We start from the raw sequence: 22,255 nt of genomic DNA on the forward strand, positions 1-22,255 counted from the left end.
TTTAATCCTAGCATTCTACAGTTAGAGGCAGATGGACCTCTGGGAGGTCAAGGCTAGCCTGGTCTACACATTGAGTTCCAGGCCAGACAAGGCTACACAGTAAGACCCTCTCTCAAAAATAAATAAATAAATAAATAAATAAATAAATAAATAAATAATCAATCAATCAAACAAACAGAAAGAAAGAAAAGGAAAGAAAAGAACAGACAAGGTTCTGGTCCTTGCTCATCAGTGCTCACCAAGGATAGTTTCCTGGGCCCTCACTGGCCCAGGTTCATTTTCTGGTAGGAGGTCTGCAGCCTACTGGGTGCTCCAGGGGGATCGTGAGAATGTGCACACGGGGTTGGGGGTGGGGAGGCGAGTGCAGGTGATACAGGGAAAGATTGCTGTGAGAGTTCTGGGCACAGCTCACCTGCAGGTCCTGGAGCTGACTGGGCCTGAGGAGCGCGCCCCTGCTGGGGCGCTTTGGCTGCCGGTTTGGAGCTGCCTGCCTGCTCTGCACGTGGCTGTAACACAGAACCAGTAGCTGAGATCCTGCTCACCCCCACCCCCACCCTGAAACCACAGGACATCCAAACTTCAATTGTTGCATCTTCCCTAGGAGAGTGGAGGACCCATGCACAGGAGCGGCTAACTCACCAGTCCTGCTGGCTGGGGCCCTGGGGCTGTGGTGGGGCCTGGTTGAGGTTTCCCTGCTGGGTGGCTGGCAGCAGGGGCTGTGCTCCGGGTGGTTGGCTGGCTCTGTTGCTGTAGCCGAGCCTGTGATGGAGCCTGCTGGGGAGCTTGTTGCCCAAGACCTTGCTGTTGCTGCTGTTGCTGTTGCTGTTGCTGCTGCTGCTGCTGCTGCTGCTGCTGCTGCTGCTGTGTCTGTGGCTGGCGTGATGCTGTGCCTGAGGGCGTCTGCCTGGACGATGGTGGCTGTGATTGCTGCGGTCCCGGAACCGCCTGCCGACCTTGCATCTGTGGCTGTGCCTGGGCTTCTGGCTTTGGCTGCAGTACAGTAGGCCCAGAGTGGGCCTGCCGGGAGCCCTTTTTGCTGTCAGAGGCATGGTGGTATGCTGACGGAGCCCGGGATGGCTGTGAGTAATCAGCAGAGCTGGGGTACCCAGGCTGACCCTTCTTTTGCATGGCAGGGGCAGGGCTGGCCTGAGGGTGAGGCCGGGTCTCGTGGCGACCCATGTCCCGAGCATGTGGTCTGGCAGCACGGCGCCCTGGCTCCTCACCAGCATGGCGGCCTGAGTGCCTCCCGTGGTCACCGTGGTGCCGGTGCTCCTTGGCTGAGGTATGCCGGCCTGGACCACCCTCATCATGAGGCCACAGGCCCTCCTCAGGGGGCTCATCGTAGTCATGGTAGCTGTGCCTGGCAGGGCCTCGCTTCTGGGAGGAGGAGACTGTATGCCCCCCATGGTGCCTGAACCGGTCGGAGCGGGCATCTCGGGGCTTATCAAACCAGTCTGTCTCCTCCTGGCCCAGGTGATACGCTTCAGAGACCAAAAACAGAACACCATCAACCCCTGGTTAGCCATAGAGGGGACCTAGCTGAAGCCATGCAAGGGAACCAGAGTGGACAGCACAGCCACAAGCAGGTCACTAGGTCCCCACCCTCCAGCAACCAGCAACCAGGGCACAGGTAAATCAGGCAAGGGCCGCCTGCAGCAGGGCCCGCTGATGAGATGCCAAGACAGACCCTGCTGGGACATCTTGGGGACCGGGGTAGGCAGGCAGACCCCCAGGTGCTGAGCATTTGCAGCAATCACCCCCAGCTGCCATTACCTTCACTGTCCGAAACCACGCAGTGGGAGTCATCCAAGATGTAGCCCTCCTCACGCTTATATGCGTGGGCGCGCGGTCCGTCCTTGACGTGCTCCTGGACGTCCGGCATGGAGTGGCTGGAGCAGAACTGTGGGCAGGTATCCCCAGGAGGAAGAGCGCCCCCTGCGGGACGGGGCCGCCCTAAGGGGCTGACAGGGCTCTCCTCTTCAGAGGCCTGGCTCCTCATGGGGGGCCGTGCCCGTCCATGAGCCATGCTCAGGGATGAGGGCTTGGGCCCCGCCTTTTGAAGTCGCTCTGCAGTCTCCCGTTCCCGTTCATACCCTTTGCTTCGGCTGCTGAAATCATGGCTGGACAGCTTCTCCCCACTGTATGCCGATGCCACTCGGGACCGGCTGCTACCACCATACATGCGGTCATCCTCCTCGGCTGTGTCCCGGCTGGACACCCCGTAGTACCTCTGCTGTTCATACACATTCTTCTTGAGCCCATAGGTGATTTCGTCTTGGAACTTTCTGCTCCGAGAGGTCAGGCTGCTGCTGACGGTGGGTGGGGGATAGGAGGCCAGGTCTGATTCCACGTCCTTGGCCTCCTCGATAGGTGAGAACTTGGAGATCTTTTGCTCCATGCCTTGCTTCCGGTGCTTGCTGCGCTTGGAGGAGATGGCAGCCGGGGCCAGGTTCTTAGAGGGATGCTTTGGCCCCATGGGTCCTGGGCCATACTTGTCTGCTCGAGCCCCATGTCTATAGTCACTGTCACTGTAATAGTGGGTGCTGGCTGGTCGGCCGTTGCTCTCCATGCTCCGGTGATGACCAGATTTGCCACGGGGGTCATATGAGTCCTCCTCAGATTCTTCCTCACCTCTGCCATAGCAGCAGGGCAGAGTGGGTCCCTCTAGGACAGCTGGTTCTCCGGGATCCTTCCCGGGACGCCCACTGACTCCACCTGGGCCCAAGGGCTCTGGCCGTTGGCTATCCGAGGCAGTGGGGGTGCTGTCCTTGGTTAGCTCACTGATGTCATCGATCATCACATAGTTTCGGGGAACGTTCTGCTCCAGACTGGTGTAATGGGAGTCAGAGGGATATGTAGGGGCTGGGCTCTGGCTCACACTGCTTCGATCACCACCCCGGGGATGCTCAGGGGCTTTACCGTGCTCGTAGCTGCTGCTCACAGCTGGACCACTGTAGCCGGTCTCAGAGGGGGTTGAGGACACGGTTACAGCAGGGCTGCTGATCACTTCATAATTGGTGGGAACCTTCTGCTCCAAATCAGCCAGTGAGGTCTGGCGCGGCTTCTGGTGGGCAGCGTGACTGTCAGCTTGGACTGGAAAAGGGGCGCTCTGCGTGGTTGGCATGGGCGTTGGGGCTGCGTAATGGCCTGTGGGGTGGAAAGCCGGTTGGCTTGGCAGGCCAGGCTCAGCTGGATAACTCGTTCCAGGAGGGTAGGTAGGTGCTGGGTACGTGCTAGGGCCAGTGTAGGTAGGTGCCTGGTGGGCTAGAAATCCATTCTGAGTTGGTCCACTACTGCCTGCAGTGTACTGTGTGGCTGCAGGTGGGAACCGGGGCTGTTGGAAGGCAGTGGGGCCAGAGGGGGTGGCAGGCACAGCAGCTGAGGCAGGGTAGTCCACATACTGGCCAGCGGGCGTGGTACAACCCTGGAGCCGCAGCTGGTTGAGCTCGCTGTCAGACAGGTAGTCACGATGCTCACCAAGGCCACGTAAAGGTGGGTAGTCACGGCCAACCCGGTCTTTGGCCAAAGACTCTTTGCGCTGGGTGATGCCCAGCTCCAGGTACTTGAGCTTGGCATCAATCTCCTTCTCCTCCTCGTCCAACTCCGCCTGCTTCTTGCGCAGCTTGGTGGATTCATGCTCCACCAGCCGCAGGTCCCGGTCCAGCTCCCGGAGCAGGCTGGCCTTGGTAGCAGGGACGGTGGTGGGCCCCGCCAACCCTCGCTGCAGCAGACTGGCTGCATACAGCTGTGAGGGCACCTGGCCAGCCAGGGGAAGGTGAGCTTCCTCTGGAGGGGGGCTGGGCAGTGTCCGCTTCACCTTGCGGACCAGGCCGTTGGGTGGCAGCGCCGACACCTGAGACAGAGGGAAGGGTGGGCAGCACTGAGACCCAAGGTGTGGGTGACTTTGCTGAGGCATGGGGTAGAAGAACCCAGGTCTGGAGGTTCTTCAAGGTAGGAGCTGGGCTCCACACTGTTGATGCCCTGCTTTGCCAAGCAGCCTTGGGGTTTACCCTGCCCACCCTCTGGTCTTGGCTTCTTTGCCATGAAGGGAAAGGCCTGTGGTCATTTTATAGTCCTATCCAAAGCTTTGGGCAGCAGGAAGGTAGTGGGGGTCAGACTGATTTGTGTGCTGTGCACAGTAACTTTACAAAGCCCTGCACATCTCCAGTGGGCTTGCCTGCCACTGAGGTGAGGGAAGATGGGTCTGGCTCTAAGTTTGAGACCTAGCGGCCTGAAGGGGTTGAGGGCAGGGGGAAGTCAGGGAAAGACAGAACATAGTAGGACATGTGATGTCCTACTCAACCCACCAGGCTCCTTTAAGAACGGGGTCACAGGAAGGGGCACATGCTAACTGTGTCAGCTCTTTACAGGCTCAGAGTCTAAGCTTCCTCCTTCGCTCCTCTCCAGAGCAACATGCCTCCCAGTTGCCTGCCCACCTCCTCCTCTAACTGCCCTGCGCTACCCTCTGCCACACCTAAGCCCTGCTCGTGGCCCGGCCCCCCCACCCCCAATCTCTCTATCGGACAACGTCCATTCTTGCTAGACCTCTCCCCAGCGCACAGCTTCCTGCTGGAGGTTCCCCTGCCCTGCTCACCACACCTCCTACTTGCTCCAGAGGATCTGCAATTCTGAGAGGCCAATACTGATGGAGTGCTCACTCTGGTTTCCCTTTACCTCCAGCTCCTAACCTTCCCAGAATGCCCCACACTTTTGGATTTCATATGCTACCCAAATCTCCCAAATATACTAGAGACTGGCACCAAAACTCTCGCCTTTTACCTTGCCAAGAAGCTACATAAAAAGTCCCCAACTTTCACACATGTCACAAAGTGCACAGTGTACCCTCAAGGTGGGCCTTTAGTGGGACACATTTAGTGTTTGAACTCCTCATCATCTGTCTTTTCCTATTTTGGCCACACACCTTGAGTGTCCGTCAACAACTGCCTACAGCTGCTACACGGCCAGCCTGTGGGGACCTGTGCTTGCCTCTTTGGCCTGCCCTCCTTGCTGGCCCTGCCAGGGCTGTTCACTCCGCACCTCCACAAGCATCACCTCCACAAACCTACTGCAAATGCTCCACTTTTTCTCTGTATATACCCAGAAAATGAGCAAATACACCTCCCGGTGCTTCTGACTCCTACCTCCTCTCCCTGGGATCTCTCCTTTGGCCTATCAGCCCACACTGTATTCTGGGAACTCTGAAATACCTGTCTTGTTCTGTTTCACCTCCCAAAACCTTTCAGAGACTTCAAGAAAAGCCAAACTTCCTCAACCCTGCACTAAAAGTGGTTAGCATTAACCTTTCCCAATCTCTAAGTCTTTCCATAGATGCCCGCCATGGCCGGGCTGTCTCTAATACATGACTGGTAATGGAAGCCATAGACAAGGAGCCTGCACTGAACTAGGGGAACAGACAGGCTTGGAAGTAGAGTTACTGAGGAAGGGGGTGGGACACAATGAAGGACAGAGAGTGCCTACAGCCCTCCAGAGTGGGTCTCAAGTGCTAGGCCATGGGCTTGGGCCTGCAACAGGCAGTGAAGCCCATCTAGAGATGGGAAGTGGAGACTAAATAAGGCTTGGAGTGGAAGGTGCCTAGACTGGAGGGGAGAAATGAAGAAGCCTGAAAGGAGGCGACAGAGACAGACCAGGTATAGACAGTGATGGGGCGGGGCTATGGAGAGGCTGAGGTTTCTGGTAGAGTTCTGGGCAGATGGCTGTGGAGCCCATGTGTGTCTGAATTGGTCCAGGCTGGCCTTGCTGGGCTATGAACTCTGTCAGACATACACTGAGGATCTTTGTTCCTCAACTCCTTTCCCTGGGCCTTTGGAGCCAGAAGTGACTCCATTCCCACCCCAGAAGAAACCCCTCCCTCTGGGGCCCCTCAAGCTAGAAATAGACCCCCATCCCACCCTGGACCAGCCCCTGTGCCCATACCTGGCTACCTAGTCCCCCCTGGTGCTGGTAGAGGGAGAATCTCTCTTTGGCAGACTCCTCGGCGGTGGGGCTCAGGGGCTTAGGGTCGGACAGGGACCGCTGCAGGGTCTTCATGGGGCGCGGCAGAGTCTGCTGGCGAAGAGTGCTGTCAGCTATGAACTGCTTCTGGGGACTCACATGAGCCTTGTTCAGCCTCTCACTGGAAGCAAACGAGGTGTCCAGGAGCCGGTGTGGGGACAGTGGCGACACTGGTGAGTAGAGCACTTGTGGAGACTTGGGAGGCTGGCGGCTCACAAGCTGCGACAGGGACTCCGGGGGCAGGTGGGCCTGGTACCCAATCTCCAGAGGATCTGGCTTCTTCTTTTCAAATCTGCCTAGGGCTCCTGGGGTGACTATCTGGATGCCAGGTAGGTAGGGGCTGATGGCAGTTGGTCCTATGAGCTGTGGCCCAGCCACACCCTGAGCCTGCCCATCGGGTTCTGTCTGGCAGGCCAGGCTCTCCCCTCGCCCAGTCTTTTCTGGTGCTGATATGTATCTGACGATCTCCACCTTTGGGTCAGTGGCGGCTGTGATGTGGATGGCTGGTGAGACCCTGGGCAGCTGCTCAGGCTCTGTCTGTACAGAGCAGTCACTGATGGTCTGGATACCCACACTGCTCATGGCCCTCGCCGCAGCGGCAGCAGCGGACGATGAGGCCGAGGCCTCGTGCTTGCTGTCAGAGCCTGAGTCTGAGTGACGGGAAAGACGAGACCTGCGGCGGCGGACAGGCTGCTCCCATTCGGCATTGTCCTCGTCATCTGTCTGCACACTGCAGTCGGCACTGCGCCGTGTCCTGCGCCTCCGGGTCAGGAGGTAGCGGCCCTCGCCCTCCTCATCATCTGTCTGAACACTGCTGTCTGCAATCCTCCTGACCGTGCTGGGATCAGGGCCTGACTCTGGTTCACAGGCGTCTCTCAGGCGTGGCATAGAGTGACGTTTCTTGATGCCACTACGGCCTGCCTCCCACTGCTCCTCAGTTTGCAGGGACATGTCTGAGGCAGAGCTGGGGAGGCCCCTGTGCAGCACGGGCTCACGAGCTTGCCCAGGCCCTTCGGTTCCTGCCACGGCGATGAAGGCTGTGTGGGTCAATGGTGGCCAATACTGGCCGTTCTGGGCCAGCTCGGTAGCAGCGGGGGGAGGCCCTCGGCTAGGCGCCTCACAGGTTGCAGGAAAGGGGGCCTTTTGCCTCTGTTTCTGCTCCTCTAGCTGCTGCTGCAGCTGCTGCTGCAGTTGCTGGATCTGCTCTAGCTGCAGCCGCTGCTGTGCCAGCTGCTCGCGCTGCAGTGCGAACTGAGCTTGGCGCTCTTCTTGCTGCTGCTGCAGAACATGGTGCTTGATGGTCTGGAGCTCCTGCAACTCTCTCTGCACCAGCAGCTGCTCCTCCTCACGATGCCTCTGCAGCTCCACCCTCTCTCGCTCCAGCTCCTCCTGTAGCCGCAACTGCCGGAGCTTTTCCAACTCTACCCGTTCCCGCTCCAGCTGCAGCAGCTGCTCCTGTTGCTTTCGCTGCCGGTCCTCCTGAGATGCCTCCTCCTTCTCCATCACAGGCCGGCCGAGGACTCCACTGCCACTCCCAGCAGCAGCATCTCCTGCTGGCTTTTGGCCTGGTGGTGGGGCCGGGGCCTGGGCCACCGGGGCTTCCTTGATGACAGCAGGAGGGGCAGTTGTGGAGAGAGGTTCTTCTCGAGCACCCCCTGCTGGTAGCTCAGGCCTTGGCGGGCCTCCTGCCCCCGAGGCCTTGGCGGCTGCTGGCTTTCCCAAATAGACAGGTCCTTCAGCGGGTGGAATGGTGGAAGCGATGGGGAATCGACTTGGTGCAGGATAGCGGTATAACCCTGCTGGTCCAAGAGGTACCCGAGGGGCAATCATGGGCACCCGGGTCAGGCTGGTAAGGGGCACAGCTGTGACTCCGCCAGATCCGTAAGGCCTGTACATGCCACCACGCACCATGGGCCGCAGTACTGAGGCAGGCTGGGTGGTGATGGGCAGTGTTGCAGCGATTGGGGTATTGATAGTCGAGTAGATCATGCCATCGGCTGCACGCACTGTTGCTGTGGATGGGAGCAACTGTCTGACTGCTGTTCCTTGGCTTGCTGCAGGCCCGTACTGAGCAAGGTTCCCAGGACTTGGTTGCCCTTCTGGGTAGGTGGGGTTGCCGAGGAGGCCAGATCTAAGGGAAGCCAGACCCTGTGGAGCATTGAGTCCAGGCCCGTGCTGGGGCTGATACGGCACAAGGTCGGGCCCACCACTTCCACCGCCATGCCGCCCACCGTACTGGTCCATGGAGTTGAGGGCGGCACACATGCGGCTGATCTCGCGGGCTGTGGTGGCACTGTACTGGGCCAGGCTGGCCTCCTGAAAGCCGACGGCATCTCCCCGTGGGCCGTACCGGTGATCCGAATAGATGTTTGACACAGAGCTGTAGCGCCTCATGGGCAGTGGGTGAGACAAAAGGTCTGTGGGGTGGCGCAGGTCCGTGAACGAGCCATACTGTAAGCCCTGCCCCAAGTAGCGTCCATCAGCGAAGCCTAAGCTGTAAGAATGCTTCAGCGAGCTGAGATCCACAGCTGAGTCCCTCCCAGGGCCCTGGAAGAGCTGCCCAATCCTCTGGGCGTGGTAGTTGAGACCAGCTTCAGCCAAATTGGTGTCAGACATGGAGGAGTAGAGCCTACCGGGCAAGCCCTGTGGGTAGGGCCTCTGTTCTTCATGGGGCCCAGGTCCTACGACCCCTTGTGCCCGGAAGGTGAGGGGCTCAGGAGGCTCAGGGTCTCTGGGACTGTAGAAGGGGCCACTGCTTTGGCCAGGCAGGGCAGCATCTGTCACACTCTTGTCAGGTGCACTAGGGGCAGGATGGAAGGTACCAGTGCAGCTACTGCCAAAGGGAAACTTATAGGCCATGTCACAGCATGCCAGTCGGCTCTCGGGCCTCATCCCAGTGAGGTCCAGGGCTCCTGCTGGCTCTTCTGGGAGCAGGGTAGTCACCGTGCCGGCTGCGCCCTCTCCCATCTGCACCACCACTGTGTGTGGCTTCCTGGTACCTGGTAGAGCATGTGCCCGGAGCTCTGCAGGAGTAGCCCGGTGGGGTTCAGCACCAGGCTCTGGCACTGGTCCTGGCTTCAGGCTAACACTCTGGGCAGTGCCCATCTGAGTGATCAGAATGTCCCTTCTGGCCAGAGGTGTTACCTGGTTGGGAAGGTTATACCTGGCGAACTTAGCCTCCCTGGGTCTTCCCCTGGGCCCACCTCGGTATGGGGCTGTCTGGACAGCCTGCTCTACTTGCTTGACCTGGGCCAGGCACACAGGGCTACCTGAACCCTGGCCAAAGTCGAGGCGGCTCTGGAAAGGATCTCCATATACCACTGGTTGCTTTTGCTGCGCCATGAGCACAGATGAGGCCATGGTGATGCTCACTGTGGTGGCAGTGGCCAGGAAGGTATGGGTCTGCTCTTGGGCATTGAGGTTAATAACTAGAGGCTGCACGGCGGTTGACTGGCGGCCTGGAACTGGATCCAGGGCAAGGCCATACTTCCTTGCTTCCACAGCAAGAGAGGTCAGATCCATGCCCTGGTCGGTAAGGATAATGGGTGTGGGCTTGACAGCCGTGCGAAGGTCGACCACTGCGGTGCCCGGGGGCCTGGGGCCCGGCTCAACTCTAGATGTTCCAGGGACAGAGGAGATCCGGCATAAGGAGATGTTTTCAGCAGGGAGGGCACCCCAGCCATACAGCGCCAATGGCCCGTCTACACCAGCACTGGGTGCTCGTGGGAAACCAGGTGGCCCAGCTGGTTCTGAGGGCATTTGAGATGCACTTGGGGGTGTGGTCTGGCTGTAGCTATGGGAGGCAGGCTGAGAGTCCGTAGGCGAGCACAGAGGGGAAGTAGAGGCACTGGCGTGTACCATTCGGGTCTGGCTAGAAGCATCTGAAGCTAGCGTGATGACCATAACAGGAGCCTCCTGGGAAGACTGCTGCCACACCAAGCGAGGAGTGCTAGGTCGGTGTGGCGTCTGCGTGCCTTGGGCTACCATGGGGGAAGGGGTGCCAGGGCTCCGTGGAATGTCAGAGGAAGGCGTTAGGCTTGGCGTCTGTGTAGAGAACTCTGCTGTGGCCCTTGGACCCAGCTTGCTTGGAGAGAAGGTGGGGCTCTCGGAGGGGGTGGATGGAGAGAGAGGTGGGCTAGAGCCCGTAAAATAAGAATATCCCCGAGAAGGCTGGGGGGGACCAACCTCACCATCACCCCCACTCAGAGGCTTCTCTCTGGAGGCCCGCCCACTTCCAGCAGGGCCACTGGGAGCGTGAGGCAGCTCCTCCGTCTGAGACCCATAGTTAGCAGTGGTTGGGGGCTGTCCATAGCTGTGTATTGTGGAAGACGTTGATGGGCTGCGCTCAGGGCCGGCTGGAGTCATATACCCCCGTGGAAGGCTGGCTGGACAAGGCGCCATGGCTGTGGTGGCTGGAGTTCCAGGACCCTGGGAGAAGGTCATGCCTACCTCCTTAGAGGCCAGACTGGGAGAGGCAGGAGAGCTATGTAGCTTGAGAGGCTCCTGAGGCTCTTTTGCAAAATGCTGAGTGACTCTGACATCGGGAATAACTCGGCCCCCGCTGCTGTCTGAGGAGGTGGAAGTGGGAAATGACACAGGAGCAGCAAGTTGGGTGGGGCTAGTCCCAGGGGTAAGTGGGCCACCATTTTGCTTCATTGGGTCCATGTATGCACTCTCCGCATTCAGAAACTGCTTCTCCTTCTTTTTGTCCTCAGTGAAGGCCAGATCCCGCGAGGAGGCCTGCCGCATCCGGGCTATGCTCTGGGATGTCTGAAGGATCTCCTCATACACTGTTGCTCCGAGGCCTGCGGGCGTGCCATCTGCCGCAGGCTGAGAAGCCCTGCCGCCATAGTCATGGTCTTGGGTGTCTTGGTATTCAAAGGAGCCCTGGCTGCGGGGGCCTGTGGGCTGAGAGGGGCCGCCATGGGGTCCCCGGGCCCCTGCCGCCTGGCCCTGCTGTCTCTGGAGCAGCTCAGCTTTTCTCATCATGTCCTCGTAGGCCTCCTCCGCACTCTTAAGGGGCCGTCCAGAACTGGGCGTGGTGGAACTGCCTGAAGGGGTCTCGGTTGGTGAGCAGAGGGACATAAAGGCAGGCAGGTTGTACTCGCTGCCCGACTTGTAGAGCCGAGTGGGGCCGCCATCGAGGGTCTCAGCCTCTGAGTCCAGGGAGGGGGAGGGGGAGTACTCAGAGCAGGAAGAGCGGTGTAGCTCCTCCATCTCCGCTGCCTGCCTCAGCTCCTCTGTAGGGGACGCATCTTCGATGGGTGACAGGTTACTAGGCGGTGTCTTGGAGCGCTCACGCCGCCGCTGAGCCCGAAGTTCTTCCTTGTCACGCCGGGTCTTGCGGGCTGTGCTTCGAATTCGCTGCTGTTCCACCTCCCGCATCTTCTCTTGCTCACGCAGCAGCTCCTCTTCTTCCCGCAGCTCCTCCTCCTCGGAAGAGTCCTCAATGGTGGGCAGCAGGGGCCCGTGGGACCGGTGCCGGGCCTTGCGCTGCTGCTTCGCTTCTTCTAGCCGCTGCCTGCGGCTGGGGCTGCTGTCACTGTCCTCCTCCAGGGAAGACAGGGAGGTGGGTGAGGTGCCAGATGTATAGCTAGGCGTGGAAGCCGGCAGTGTAGAGGAGTGCTCCCCACGAGAGCGGTCTTCAGGCGAGCCTGTAAGGCTCTCCATCTCCAGCTCAGGCTCCCGGTCTAGGTTGGGATCAGAGCCTTGGCCCAGGTCTAGCTCGTGACCATAGCTACCTGTGCTGTTGAGCTCAATAGTTTTAAAGCGTCGGAGACCTCCCTGAAGGGCTCCGTCAGTGGGCTCTGCTGGGCCTTCCTCAGACAGAAGTTCCTCGTAACCTGTGGTGGCATTATGGGGCAGGCGCCTCTTGGGCAGTGCTACTGATTCTTGGCTAGATTCGGGCCTGGGTCTGGCACTTGCCTTCTGGGCACCGTGTTTGGCCAGGCCTCGCCCGGAGACAGCGGTGTCGTCTTCCTCCAAGTTGTCTTCCTCGGCGCTCATTTCTAGGATCTGCCGCCGCATGAACTCTTCATCAGTCATATCTGCCCTGGCTGGGGGCTGAGGTGGAAGGGGAGACAAGCCGCCTTCACTGCTGTCTTCCACGTAGTCATGCCTCAGCTGGCTGCCAAAGTCATCTGAAGACTCAGCTGTGTCTTGCTGCTCCCTCTGACGCCCCCATGCCAAGGAGTCATCCTCTTCTAGAATATCCCCCAGCTCCTCGTCAGAGTCGAAGGCCTCGGGCATGATGGACAGGGAGTGGGGACGCCGTTTCTGGTCTTCAACAGCACTGCCGTTGGGTGGCTTGCTCCACTCACCACTGGGAGCCACAGCCTGGGCCTCCAGGGAAGGGCGCATACTACTGCCCACTTTGTGGAGCTCTGAGGGGCTGGGTGGACGTGGGCCTGTCACCCCCGCACTGTCAAGTTGCTCCACTTCTTGCTGTACAACACCTGTGATCTCACTCTGGGAGCTGGAGACGCCATCGGAGGAGTAGCCTGTATCACTGAGGCTTTGTGGGCTTCGAGACAGATCCTGAGAGTAAGGCTTGGGGACAGGTTCCTGCATAGGGTAAAAAGCAGGCATTTACTCCTTTTCTTTTCTTTTTTTTTGGAGCTGGGGACCAAACCCAGGGCCTTGCGCTTGCTAGGCAAGCGCTCCACCACTGAGCTAAATCCCCAACCCCCAGGCATTTACTCCTAACTCTTTCTGCCAATCCCAGGGACCAAGGGAAGGGGCCCTCCACATCCCAAGGACTACCTCTCTGGCCCTGGGTAACTTACAGACTTCACAGCAAGGTCTAGATCTTCAGAGAAACTTTACTAGATCAAAGAATGGGAGACCAGCAAAATGGCAGACACAGGGTATGCCTCCACCATAGTCTCCAGACCAGAACTTCGTTGGTTTGTTGTTATTTTCCTTTTTTAAAAAAATGGTTTTATTTATTATTTATTTATTTATCGTAAGTACACTGTAGCTGTCTTCAGACACACCAGAAGAGGGCATCAGATCTCATTATAGATGGTTGTGAGCCACCATGTGGTTGCTGGGATTTGAACTCAGGACCTCTGGAAGAGCAGTCAGCGCTCGTAACCACTGAGCCATCTCTCCAGCCCTTGTTGTTATTTTCTGAGACAGGTTCTCCCTACAGAGCCCTGGCTGTCCTGGAACTCACTATGTAGACCAGGCTAGCCTCGAACTCACAAAGATCTGCCTCCAAAGTGGTGGGCTTAAAGGAGTGTGTCATCATCTCAGTGATCTACAGAAATTTAATCTAGACCCTCTTTCAACTGGGGTGTCTCTGTGGCCCCAATAGATCTGTCTTAGGCTTAACATCCTGAGCCCTTCCTCAAACTATCTCACCAGAAAGCTTGGATTCTTGGAAACTAAATAGAACTGACCTCAGCCTCCCCGCTCTTGGGAGCTTCTGGAACAGGCTTGACGACTGGGGTGGCAGGGTCGGTCCTCTTCACCCCGCTTTTTGCTTTAGGAGTCCCAGGAGGCACAGCAGTCTCTGGAGGTGGCTTCGGCACAGGCTCAGCTTTCACAGGGATCCCTGTCTTCTTTTCCGGGGCGCTGCTAGAGGTCTTGCTGGGTTCAGAAGCCCTGAGAGGCTTGGCCTGAGGGCTGGCCTTGGTGGCCTGAGGGCTGGCCTTGGCGGCTTGAGGACTGGCCTTGGGAGGCAGGGAGCCTGAGGGCTGGCCCGGCCCCTGTGGCCCTTTCTGCTTCAGAGGATTTGCTCCAGCTGCTCGCTGAGGGACCCCTGCTGGAGGCTGCTGTGGGGTGGGCAGAGGCAGGGGGGCCGGCTCCCCCAAGCTGCCCTCCAGCAGCCTCTTGGTTTGGCAGTTCAGACAGAGCCACTCTGTTTTCTGTAAGGAAACAGGAGGGAGGTCCATGAAAATCACAGAGCCAGGAGTAGACAGAGTACTTCCACCATTCCCCAAAACCTTAGGGAGGAGCTAGGCCTCACTCCTGGTAGACGGAATCTAGAGCGAGCCTTGCACCATCTACATAGGCTAAGCCATTCCCGCAGCCTAGAAACAGGATATCAAAGGTATAAAGAGGAAAGAAAAAAAAAAAGACCCAACAGATCTATTGCCCCCAAATTATAAACTTCTCAGGGACATATACAAAATCAAAATGAAAGTGGTGAGGTAAGAAGAAAGTTTTCTCCTTAACCCATAGAGAAATTCTCAATGGGCCAGAAAAGTTGGGCAGTCAGAAGGGAGAGGATGCCACAAAAATTACAAAGGCTTGGGATGGAACACAGGGGAAGCCAGGACTTCAACCTCGAGGACTGAATCGCAAGTCAGGGTCTGTCTGGGTCCAGTAGCCAAGATGCATTCAGAGACAGAGGGTGAAATGTCCCAGAGGCACTGCCCTCCCTGGCTCCTAGTTCTGGGGTCTGATACTATCCTGCCATTTTCTTCCCCAAGTAAGGGCTATGCTCAGCTGGGACAAACTCCTGGGACCAGGAAAGACCAGCTGGAAGAGCCTTGTTTGGAGTCAGCACTGAGAGGTCTTCTCTGCTCACTTCCAGCCAAGTCTCCTTGCCTCAGGCTAGGAAAGGACACAGGAAGGACTCCTCCTGTGCCCTGGGCTGACTCTCCCTCTGATGGAGAACTGTGTGTCTGGAACTGGGGTGATCAGTGTTTATCATTAGCTACCACTCTTAAAAGTCACCCACAGTTTCAAGGCCAGGGCTAAAGGCTGAAGACTCAGTGGTGGTGGAGATGGCACACTGGACCAGCACTGTTGTAGTTTGAATTGCTCCTACAAGGCTTGTAGGTTTGCATACTTGGTCTGTAGCTGGTAACCCTGGTAGGGAGGTTGTGGAACCTTTGGATATGGATCCCAACAAGCAGTACTGGGTTGCTAGGGGAAGGACATTGAAAGTGACACCTATTTCTGGTTCGAGATTAAATTCTCTGCTTCCTGATGTAGTAAGATGTGAGTAAGCTGTGCCACAAGCCTCCATTGCCACAGTCAGGGCTACCCTGGCTACCATGGTCCCCTCTAAAGTGTGAGTCAAAACAAACTCTCCTTCTTAAGTTCCTTCTGTCTGGAATTTGGTGGCTGCAATGAGAGGTGACTGATAAGGCCCTCCCAAGAACCGATAGCCCCAAACAGGTCATGATAAATATGACACAGGAGAGCTGGAGAGATGGCTCAGTGGTTAAGAGCACTGACTGCTCTTCCAGAGGTCCTGAGTTCAAATCCCAGCAACCACATGGTGGTTCACAACCATCTGTAATGGGATCCGTGCCCTCTTCTGGTGTGTCTGAAGCAGCAGGTCTAGACAGACAGGAGTGTGTGTGTCCCCTAGGATCAGAATTTGGTGCCCTACCTTGGCTATGTGAAGTGAGGAAATGACAGTAACTTCGCAGCCCACAGCAAGACCCTACCAACTGTTCAGTGCACGCTTGCCCTTGGGATTCGAAACTTCAGCACCTCTTCCTTTGTGCTGCTGCTCATCCTGGGTGCCTAGACATGGGCTCCTATCGGTAGTTGAACCATGAGAGGGACCATTATGAGAACTACAGTCACTGGGCCAAGGCATAGGAAAAAATGGTGGCCTGCCTCAGACAAACCTCTGAACCACCTCTGGTCTGCAGAACCCACCTCAGAAGCAGCAATCTAAAAGGTAATGATGGTACCCTGGAAGGGCAGCATGGGCAAAGGCAAACCTCGTGTCCAGGCTAGCCCCTGTAGAGGCCTGCTTGTTTGTGCCCACAAGCAAGGCCTTTAGCAGGCCTGCTGTCAGTGGTCACAGGCAACCTGGGGCTTTGCTCTTCACAGAATACCCATGGAAGCAGTCAGCCCTCAGAAAGGCTTCCTGGTGGCTCTTGCTCCTGCCTCTGCTTTGTAAGCAGTGAGAAAGAGCGGGCGGGGGGGGGGGGGGGAAGGCGGCGTGTGAAGGAAGAGCTAAAAATAAGTGCTTGACCCGGCTGCTGGAGGCCCTTCCCAGCCCACTGGGAGCAGGAGAAGTGTACAGGCACTAAGGCTGGGAGGAGTGGGGCCGGAGGACTGGCCAAAGCCTCCTCCTGGGCTTGGGTGAAAGGCAGGCCACGCAGAATGCTTGCACCTAGGAGTCCGAGCACAGTTATTGAGGCACCAACTCATTCATTCAATCTACCTTCATCTCAGCCCCACTCCAATGTGCCCCCACCTCCACCCCTGGTCCTTTTGTTCCTGGATCTTCTTCAGTGCTTCAGTCTTATCTCTTTACTTCATTCATTCACCTTTGCTTAGCCTCACCCAGCTCGCAGCAGCGGGAGACGGACTGCCTGGCTGTCTCTTTTGCTTGGCTCTTTGGTAAGCAGCTAAAGAATGGACAACGGGGAGACTGACGACCACCTCTGTCAGTCCTTCTGGGGACAGGAAGATACAAATCTTCCGAGAACGACCCTCAGCTGCAGTTGGGAGATGTAAAGGCGTGTACAGAGGAGCTCAGTGGGTCAAGGCGACATTTCTGCACAAGAATCCAAGCATGGCATCTCAGCCGGTTCTCATGGAAACCGAAGACGGCTGTTAGAGCTTCCAATGCACACAGAAGGGGGAGGAAGTCAAGGGGGAAAGTATAGGGGAAATCCCAAAGCATATGAGAACTGTGGTCTCCGAGCCACTGGCCAGTGAGGACAAGAAGACCGTGGGGTTGTGGGGGATGCTGGGTGTCCTCCCTAGACTGTCTGCCATGTCTGAGGCCACAGGCTGTTCTCTGTATTCGTGGAGCCGCCTGTGTGCCAGTTCTTGTGAGCCATCTTGATCTGCACCTCATGGCCAGCTACCTAGCTTTACATACTGCTGAACCACAGGACAGTGAGTAAGGGCCCCTGCGGGGGCTCAGTATGGTGGCTCATGCCTATGATTTTGGGAGGCTGACACGAGAGAGTTGCCATGAGTTTGAGGCCAGCCTGGGCTAAAAAAGTCACATTCTACCTCACAGAACCAAATACCACACACACACACACACACACACACACACACACACACACACACACACACACACGAAAATCAAAAGGTAAAGACTCAGACATTGGGCCACAGCCATGGCCAGCCTCAGCGCAGCGCCTCCTTCCCGCCTCCTGTAAGGAGAGCCTTACCCAGGGTGTCCAGTGTGCTCCCTGGAAGCTGAGATGTGCTCCCCTCATGCCCATTCCCTATGCAGTGCTCCCCGGGGATCCCAGAGCCTGGACTGGCCACAATGCCCACTGACCTCTAGATCATGAGGGGCTTGTGAGGAATCTCCCTCCTCTCATGGAACCCCTTTTTAGAACACCTTGGTTCTAGTGTTCTGACTTGAGGATTGGCTGTTGTGAGGACTTCCAAACATACCTGAGGTGAACCTCGCATGGACACCTAAGAGAGTTATTGTTTCCGTTCCACTTGGGAAGAGAAAGGAGGAAGCCTGGGGTGAAGCAAGAGACAGATGTTTGCCTTGTGCCCAGTGCCCACACTGTAGCCTCTGTTCACAAGCCCAGTCCGGCCTGTGATAGGTGCAAGGCATTTGCCCAGGGGAGCCTGGCATTTCAAGGACACAGCTGAAATTTTGGCAGTGATAATAAGAAACTGGTAATATTACTGTAACAATTCCACTAATTTCTTCACACTATTGAACTGCAAGTCAATTAGAAAGTAGCCCAGAAGGTACTATTATCTTTCTAAAAGATGAATAGGTTAAAAACGTTGGAATCAGCCCTTTTAATTATGAAATGACTCATTAAACAGCACTTTCTTCAGAGGAAGTTTCAAGAAAAAGTTGGTCCTGCTGTAGTGATTCTTATGTGGTATTCTCTGGACTTTCTCTAAAAAGAAGGAAACGCCTTTTCCAGCCTGTTGGTCTGGCCTTAGGTAAACCCCAATAGGTTACCAGACACACGGGGAGCTGTGAGTCTGTTCCTCTTGTACATGGATGCGGAGGTCTGCCTTACGCTGTGTACAGAGAGACACAGCTCAGTCTTGCTGAGCCTTCAACTGGCCTGAGCCCAGAAGACCACCCCCTCCAACCTGGAGAGGGAGCGGCATTGCTGCCTCTGCTGCCTCACTCCGAAGGCAGGTGACTCTCTTCTCCCTTGTGACATGACTCTAACCAAGAAGTGAAAAATAGGTCACAGGGAAGCACAGAGTTGCTCAGAACTACAAGTGACCATTCCCTGAGGTGAGATCAAAGACTGCTGTGGCCTAGTTAAAGACCTCCGGGAAGCAATGCCGGTGTGTAGTGGGGGGTGTGGTGTGGTGGGGTGGGGTGGAGGAATGGGGTCACACCGTGCAGCAGCTTCTCCCCACCAGTCATGCATAAGGTCCAAGGCAGGTGACCCTGCAGGGAGTTTTAATAAGTGTGTGGTTTTGTGGCTGGAAGGAAAAGGAAGCAGGGAGTGGGGCGCGGGTGGGGTCTATGGCTATGACCACTCAGTGGAGAGCAGATTCTTGTGACAGCAGGGTGCGGGGCTCTGGGTGCTCGGTCTGTGGAGTGGATGCTGAGCCGAAAGGACTTGAGGCTGACTCTGAGCTGCTGGCTTGGGTCCTTGACGATGGATGGTAGTAAGACCTCCATAGGAAGGGGCATCATGGCTGCTGGTCCACACCTTCCTCAAAGCAGTCATAGCCCTTCTGAGGACAGCGCTTCAATGGAGCGATTGAAAGAAAGGGGCTGGGGGTAGGGGAGCCGAGCCCCTTTTGACTGCTGTTAAAAGCGCAGGCAGAGAGGCAGGCGACTGACTGTGGGAAGAGCCAGGACCAGGACCCCACCAGCCATGTGTTCAGGACCATGGAACTATGGAGGAGCACTGCGGAGGCAAGGGCTGAACCAGCCAAGGAGATTGCTCAGAGGTGAGCGTGAGGCAGCAGGGCACGGGGGTAGGTAACGCTGCCTGCTGAGAGGCAGAAGGTCCGGAGTCCAGGGAAGCTAGAACCCAGCTGGTAAAGAGAAGCCTAGATTAGATTCAGATGGGTCACCTCAAGTCACCATGTGACTGGAACACTTTTGTTTGGCTGATTCAGCATTTATCGTGGCCTGCCCCAGAGGCTGCCAAAGGAGCTGTCAAGATCATTTATGATCCTGGATAGACGGTGTCTCTTCCCTCTATGCACATCCTGCTTAATGGGGACATGGCCTGAGATGTCTCTTGCGGGTACGGGGCTTCCAAACCAGGTTAGCTCAAGTCAGCCAGGGCTCATGAGCCTTTGGTGATAGAGCACCCCATCAGACCAGTGGTGAGCTTACATCTACAGGTGTCTTGGCGAAACAGGCTGTGGACACTCCCTGATAGAGCCTTTTCTCCACGCTGGCTGGGCCAAATGTCCTCCAGCGAACCACTGATGCTACGGCTTGGACAGGGAGTAGTGTTGGGCCTGAAAGGCCATGTGAGTCTCACATAAAGAGGCCATTCATCTTACTCAGGGCTACTCCTTCCCGTATGTTGGAAAATATGGCCGGTGGTGGTCAAGTAGTTTTCTTAGCCATACTAGGCTTGATTCTTAAGGAGACCTTTGCCAAGGAAGTTAGAAGAAGGTGGCATAGACACGGTGGTAACTCCATGTTCTCCCTCTTGTCCCACCTTGGACTAATGGTGACTTGTGTCCCCTGTCCCATAGCCATACATGACTCAACTGAATATCACACATGGCTTAGTGGCTGCCCAAAAGAAAGGTCCTTGGCCCAGTGATCTGACAATGATCATCATCAGATCATGTTTGGACATGCCAAAGGTAGCCATGGTAAAGACACGAGTGGTCCTCAGCCAGAGAAGGAAATAATGGGATTGAGGCATGAGCAGACACAGTCACAGCCCAGGGTAGTCTGGCTCTGCCTGGGTACCTCTATTTTTCAGGCCTTTCTGGGACTCCCAGCTTGACTAGAACACTAGCCTAACACCAGGCCTCTCTCTCCTTTCTATTTGGCTCTGCCCAGGTCCCAGTCCACATTCCTGAAGCAGAGACACAGAAGAAAGAGTATCTTTGACTCTAGCTTTCTCTCAAACTTTCCTATGGGAGTGGGGGGCAAACATTCTGAGCATCCTATCCTCTGGGAGAGCTCAGGCCTGCCCAGGGGGAAACGTGGAGGAAAGGCCAGGGCTTTGACAAGTTAACATGTCTCTCTCATGACCTTAAGAGAGAGGATTGCCACCAGATACCAGCTGGTGGGCTTGGAGCTGGGTGCTGGGGCAGAGCCTATCTCACTGTGAGAAGCTTCAGCCCCTGGGGCATTGGACCTAGCTTTCTGACACATGGGTCTTCACGCCCTACTTATGTGAGAGTCATAGACCCAGAGCAGGATGGGACCTCAGGATGAGGCTGGCATTGTTCATCCAGGCCACGCTCTCAGGAGCTGGAAATGGGACGGCCAGGTAAGGCCCCCAAGCCAGGACTCAGCTGTACAGCTCTGGTCAGCCAGTGAGAACCAGTAATGACCTTTACCCCAGTTCCGAGTAGGAAGCGGGAAGTGGAGGATGTGTCCCTTTGAGTGCCGCCCCCTCCCGCCCACAGGTCAGTGCCCGTCCCGGCTCTCTTACCTCCACCAGGTGTGGTGTCGGGTTAAAGCCACACAGGGTGCACACCCGGAGCTTGCAGGCAGTGCAGGTATTGTAGTTGGCTGGGCCCCTGCTACCCACGTTGAGCTCGGCTTGGCACAGTGGGCAGGCAGCCCTTTCCTTCGGCATGGTCTTTGGCTTGGCAGCAGCTTTGGATGCTGCCTGATGGTCTGCTCTGCCATGCTTTGGACTGGGGGTTCCTCCAGTTTTTGCCAGGGCCCCAGGCCCTGATCCAGGACCTGTTCTAGGCCCAGGCTCCGTTTTGGCTCCAGGGGTTGGCCCAGGCCCGGGCCCTGAGCCTGGGGGTCTTGGACCCGCCTCCTTGCTGGCATCACTGAAGACAATCTTGGGTGGCCCCTTGCTGGGGGAAGGCTGGCCCTGGGTGTCAGCCTCTGGCTGCACAGACATAAGGGTGCTTGCCTGGGTCAGCAGTGATGCTCCAAGGCCAAAGAGCTTCCCGGTGAGCCCCTCCTGGGTCTGTTCAGCAGCACCAAGCCCGGAGGGCACTGTGGTGGCACTTTTGCCCTGGGCCTCTCCTGCAGGTGGCCTGGGCTCAGCTGTGGAAGGCTTGGTAGAGAGAGGGGGCTGAGGAGACACCCTCCCCACCTCTGGAGGGGCAGTTGCCTGGGTAGGCCCAGGCACTGAGGTGGCCCTGGCTGCTTCAGCCTGGCGGGGACCAGACTGTGTGGCCCCTGGGCTCCGAGATCTCTCTTGCTCTGGCTTCCCCAGAGGCTGTTTGGCTGGGGAGTGGGCAGGAGACAGGGCCGGGGAGTGTAGCTGCTGCTGGCTCTTGGACCGAGGTGCAGTGGTCATGTCCATTCCCAGGGCCCTCTGCATCTGACAGTTCAAACAGAGCCACTCCTTCACCTGTGGGAGGAAACAGCAGTCAGCAGAGTGGTCGGGGTCAGAGTGCACAGGGCTCAGGCTATTGCAGGGACAGACGGACAGATGGATAGACAGACAGACCCGCACTTACTCGCGTGCACACACACAAACACCGTGCGACACGAAGAGCAACATGAGAGAGGAAAGCATAAGAAGTAATAAGAAGCCATGATACGATTCCTGCCCTGGAAGAACTTATATTCTCACAGAAGGGACAGATACACAAGGAAAACTCTCGAGAGCAGACAGCGTGAGTGAGAAACACAAATGAGATGTGACTGATTTAAGACTTTGGCTTTCCTTTGAATTTGGGGGTTCTGCTACTGCTTGTTTTATGGTGTCCTTGGTCAAACCCTGGGCGTTGTGCACGTTAGGCAAGCACCACACCTCCAACCACAGGACAAGGAAAATGGCACACTAATGGGCCAATCATATACTGACTGATGTTCGTGTTACAAACTTGTAGCTCCCCTTTGGCATGAATCTGTGCAGGGATGGACGTGTGGCCATGCCACAGGTCCAGTCTTAGTCTCTCATGTCACCTGTGTACTAAAAGAATAACAGAACGGACTTTCCTTTTGGACTTCCAGTCTCATACGTAGACATTACCTTTTCTTGCCAAATGAAACCAGAGCATACCACCCATAGACTCACACCCCTCTAAGGGCTTTCTCTGCACACCAAGGAAACCCTTCCCCATGACCTCAGGCCCCCCCAGCCTCGCCTTCCACCTGGATTCTTTCCCTGACATACTGGGTCTGCTGCTATGCCCAGTGATCCTCAAAGCTCATGAGGTCCCCAAGGCTGCAATGGGTCTCTGCTGTTGT

The 22,255-nt window shown here is 56.7% G+C and overlaps 1 protein-coding gene across 2 annotated transcripts in view; it reads right to left on the bottom strand.

Moving 5' to 3' along the window:
* The window catches only part of Bsn (bassoon (presynaptic cytomatrix protein)), a 90,998-nt gene that overhangs the window by 7,604 nt on the left and 61,139 nt on the right, over window positions 1-22,255 (bottom strand). For both annotated transcript variants that reach the window (NM_019146.2, XM_087560704.1), the window contains 6 exon segments: window positions 413-506; window positions 640-1,481; window positions 1,774-3,853; window positions 5,935-12,576; window positions 13,416-13,883; window positions 20,526-21,410. In NM_019146.2, the coding sequence (NP_062019.2) occupies window positions 413-506; window positions 640-1,481; window positions 1,774-3,853; window positions 5,935-12,576; window positions 13,416-13,883; window positions 20,526-21,410 (11,011 nt within the window).

Source organism: Rattus norvegicus, chromosome 8, assembly GCF_021556685.1.
Source record: "Rattus norvegicus strain SHRSP/BbbUtx chromosome 8, alternate assembly SHRSP_T2T, whole genome shotgun sequence".
In the NCBI taxonomy this organism is placed as follows: Eukaryota; Metazoa; Chordata; class Mammalia; order Rodentia; family Muridae; genus Rattus; species Rattus norvegicus.